General features: G+C 42.6%; 1 protein-coding gene across 1 annotated transcript; it reads right to left on the bottom strand.

Moving 5' to 3' along the window:
• Positions 1-816: 816 nt before the first annotated feature.
• LOC148028285 (uncharacterized) lies at positions 817-4,524 on the bottom strand. Its single transcript, XM_087690085.1, has one exon. The coding sequence runs from the start codon at positions 4,210-4,212 to the stop codon at positions 2,359-2,361; it is 1,854 nt and encodes a 617-aa protein (XP_087546211.1). The 5' UTR covers positions 4,213-4,524; the 3' UTR covers positions 817-2,358.
• Positions 4,525-4,827: the final 303 nt, after the last annotated feature.

Here is a 4,827-nt window from a genome sequence, read left to right as displayed (position 1 = left end):
CCTCCACTATTGCATTGATTAATCTATTTCTCTTCCATCCTACATTGACTACTAATGTCGACATTCCAAGTTATACAACCACCAATTGAGATATATTTCAAGTTGACATCATCTTTGCACAACCCATTTATAGCAACATTAATCATGTTATTATGTTTTGCAAGTGTCTTTTAAGGACATTCATGGTAGACCAATACAATTGGCAAGATCATGTGAATTAAAATCACAAGCACTGCCAAAGTGAAATTTCAAACCGCTCTCTCCATATTCCCACTTTCATAACTACAAATTCACAATTGACACCTTTTCTCACTTACAATGGATAGCTCCATGCAACTTATTCTCAACAACCACCATATACTAATACACAATGGCTATCAACCATAGCAATTGACCACATTATATACTCTCTATACCATATAGCACAACATATAGTAGACTGTCAAAGGCCTTACAAACAAAAATTAACATTGCCACAAACACTAACGAAAAGATAAAAGAGCTTGCTTAGTACTCACAACAATGCAAACGGAGCAAAATGAACCCAGATCAAACATCTATTGATACCAAGCCCTACATGCTTTTCTACAATACTAGCCAACCTACAAATACTCAATGAATCTCATTCCAATTGAACAAGATGAAGCCAAGGGAGTTGATAACTCTACCCAAGAAGCCAAAGCCCGCTCTAATAGCAAATATTTGGATTTAATTGCAAGAATACACACATACAACTTGGCAAGAAAAAAGTTTCAGAGTACACAATATAGTGTATTGAGAAGTAGCAATGTAGAATATTTACAAAACTAAGTCTGCCTTAAGAGTGAATGGGAATGTTTACAAAATTGTGGGACAAAACCTCCTAGTGAAGGAAAAAAATGCCTTGATTGTCATAAGTGTGTTCACACTTATCACAAGCAAAATATACTCACATCAACGATGTCAAGGAGTCTACTTAGAATCATGACAACGGATGGACAATTAGGCTGCAGATTGGGTTAGCCAAATGCATCCGTACTTGGCAAGTTTCACACCTTGAAATGACCATAGGTGGTGGTCAGCACATGAGGCGTGTAATGATTTGGCCAACTTCCAAATTATAAGAAGAGTTTTGGATCATACAAACCCACCCCAATATTTTGCTTACCGCTCTAGCCTGTATAGTAATCACTCTGCTAACAGAAGTAAGATTTACAGTACACTGCAGCACTGTAGTGCATTTACATGACCCCCATATCTTGGAAGTATCCACATGCATGAACCCTCCAGGTTCCCTGTACTTTCTATTCATTGATCAGACCTCAGATTGACTGCCGGATCATACTAAGACTAACTGAGATTTACAGCAAAAGAGAGCCACCTTGTTTGTCAAGCATGAATATTCCTGTCTCAAGCTTTAGACTTACTAACAGAGGACCCACATTGGATTTTTACCACAAAATCTGGGTCCACAGGTATTGCCACCAGTCTAGTTTGACTCAAGAGGGAAAACAGAACTATCATACGATGGGAAGCAGCAAAGCTGCAAACAATCAGTCTTGCTGCAGTCAAAAGGATTAAGGCCAAACCTTTCAACCAGAAGCAGCCAGCATGTCTTGAAGCAACTTGAAAATCTTTGTCCATGTCCTGTAAAGTGACTTCAGACCACACCATAGAACAGACAAAAACTACACCACCAGAATCTGAGAGTTACTACACTTGTAGTTCCTTCACCCACTTTTCCAGGACAAGGTCGGAATAGTTTTTAGATGTACCTTTCTTCTCTCAAGACACAATGCAGTAATCCAAAGACTGCGACTTCAGGTAGCAAGACATGGATCACTATGACACCGCACTAAGAGCTTGCCTCATAGTTACGGTTTAACTGTAGAGTGAGAGAGCTTCCAAGCATCTCAAAAGCTGCAGGATCCTTCCTGATTGATCCCTGTATAAGTATGACAAGGGAGCCAGTGGCTTATTGAAACCAAAGGATTCCCTTATGCGTATAAGTATGACAAGGGAGCCAGTGGCTTATTGAAACCAAAGGATTCCCTTATGCAGAGTACTTTAACTCCCACTAAAGGCGCACAGAATGGGCTTTAAAATATATTGCATTTCTTCCCGAAAGCAACCTAGACAGCTTAATCCAGGGCAATCAAAATGCACAAGGGAGGGACATATACCTCTGTTGTAAAATTCAATCAGCCACATGTAAGAGATGCACAAGCTCATGATGCATCTATAGCCAGAAGTTTCCATGGTGCTTCAGAAACCAATAGCAAATCAAGATCCAAAATTGACTGCAATATCCAGACTGCCCATGCATTTTTGAGTTGTTTAGAAAATGGTAGTGACTCAGCCTTTACCCACCATCAAATGCTACCTTCTAGCAAGTGCCCTCCCTCTGCAGTCACGCAAAGGCAGAGGAAGGCTAACACCATTACTGATTGCAAGGCTCAATAGATCTGGATCCTCAGGCTTGCAGATGGGTAAGGACTCTGAAAAGTGCATAACAACATCCATAACTGATTTGGAGGAGGTATCCTGACCTTTTAATTTCTCAGGTGGCTGTACATCGACCAGAACATCTACATGATTAGGACAAGTCTCTCGATTATGGCTTCCCTTAATAGCATTGGCTCTGCAAAGTTTCTGTTCTGCAGACACAGCAGCAGCAGGAAGGTTTTCTATTTCCTTGGAAACACAACGGAACTGTGCTTCTGAAATTGTGTCTAGAGCTTGTGCTTTGCCTGTAGCTCTGACTGTACCATTTAGAGATCTATTCACCTTACCAATTTGTTGAAAACCCTTCATCTTCTGAACTGATAAAACTGCAGGATGCTCTTTCTCAAATGGACGTTTTCTTGTGTCAGGAACAGGAAATCTGAATACTTCAAAGGGTGTCAGAGGTTTGTATGCCTCGGTCACTTCCTTGATATTTGCCTCTTTGTGAGATGGGGCCTCAGGAACTTCCTTGGCTTTAAACTCATTGTGAGATGGGATAGGCACATTCAATGAAATAACCCTGTCCCGCATCAGCTCAGGGTTTTCCTCTTTGCTACCAAATGACTTTTTCTGGTTAGATGTCAACATGCCCTGCACCTGTGCAGTCTTCTCCACATTGTTCATAACACTATTGTGATGCCCAACAATGCCACTGCAACCTACAGTACCACTTAGGTGGCCATCAATATCTGAAGTAGATGGCTGATCTGCATTTTTCAGAGGCCAGGGATTACAAATTTCAGGTCCTTCCTCTGAGCCAGGCTCACTCCTAGGATCTATTGCAGCAGGTTTGGCAAGGTCTGCACTTCCTCCTGCTGAAACGGGTCTGACCTTGGCCACATCTGCCTTTCTACGGGATTTAGTTGGGGTAGATGCAGCCTCAGCTACAGTTTTCTTCCTTGGGGTTCTTCTTGGAGACGTCTTGTCAATTTGACAAGACACATATTCCAATATGCGGAAAGAAGGAGTCTGCAAAACAGAGCCGTGTGCAATGTCCATAGGCTTTGGGCACGCTTCTTCCTTCTTGGTGCCTGAACAGACATTGTCGGGTCGCACAACATCAGCTTCATCAATCTGAAGAGGGGGACAAGCATGATGACCGAGCAGCTTCCCAAATCCCAAATCCGTTTGTGACTGTGTGATAACCCCGGAACCGAAAAGGTTTGAGAAGGGCAGTTTCCATGCTTCTTTGCAGCTGTCTAGGGAAGGCTGGGACTGGGAACGATCACTCTCAAATGCAGGATTGTAGCTATCAGCCTCCACCTCCATTTGCGTGTCAGGCGATGCAAACTCCAAAGGTCCCTGTAACCCGAAAACAGTAGTTCGAGGGAACTCCTCCTCCTCCTCTTCTTCTTCTTCTTTTTCTCCTTCTTCTTCTTCTCTGCGTTCGTCCTCTTGCAGTCGTTCTCTTTGACACATGCGTTCTTTGTTTCTATGTCCCTTTTCCCTCTCTTCTCCTTCTTCTTGTTCTTCTTCGACTTCTTCTACTTCCTCTACGTTATTATCTTCTTCTTCTTCTTCACTCTCGAAAACCTCCTCCTCTTCCTCAAACCTGCACAGACCTAAGTTCTGCGATGAAGCACGGAGAGGATGCTGTTGTGAAGGCGTAAAGGTGTCGCCTGGCTTGTGAGGATCATCCCACCCGGGAATGTGGTTTAGAATCTCTTCTTGCGAAGAAGAAACCACGCACTCTGGTAGGATGAAACCGTAGGGATCCTCTCCCTTCATCGGGGCAAACTTCAGAGCCAGCCTTCAACGCATTTTCACTGAACAAACACACATACACATACACACACACACACACAGACTTATATATTTTTTATTTAAAAAGAAAAAATTACGAAAAAAAAAGAGAGAAATGAACCGCCCTTTTCATTTCTAAGAAGTGGCACATAAGCTGTGCCTTGTGCTTGCTCGTAGGTCGCGTAGATGACCACAACTGTGCACGGCCTTTTAACTACACAAAAGGTGCTGTCTGTAGAAGTTGCAGTTTCCCTAAAGGAGCCTGCGCATGCACAAGACGGATGCAGATAGTGGCAATGTTCGTTATTTTGCAATGTCTACTTTCGTTTTCTTTAGGCAAGTAATTTAAATCATTCCCTATTAACAGGTGTATGAAACCATGCATTTTACCACAGTAGATGCGAGGAGAACACAGACTCTCCCCGCAATCATACTGTAGATGCCAAGAATATTCTACTCAATATCATCAAAGGATAAACCATTGTCGCTCCACACATGACCAAGACCATGGTTGGTCATGTGCATGGGCTTTCAAATGAGGAACCACAAGGCCAAAAAGTGGCCTGTGGCAGGCCCTTTATAACATGGGTAGTTTAATTG

This window comes from Lygodium microphyllum, chromosome 12 (genome assembly GCF_053477565.2).
Source record: "Lygodium microphyllum isolate KBCC chromosome 12, Lygodium_microphyllum_v1.1.10, whole genome shotgun sequence".
NCBI classification, from domain to species: domain Eukaryota; kingdom Viridiplantae; phylum Streptophyta; class Polypodiopsida; order Schizaeales; family Lygodiaceae; genus Lygodium; species Lygodium microphyllum.
The sequence above is the reverse complement of the archived record's forward strand: the minus strand, read 5'-3'. Positions and strand labels throughout refer to the sequence as shown.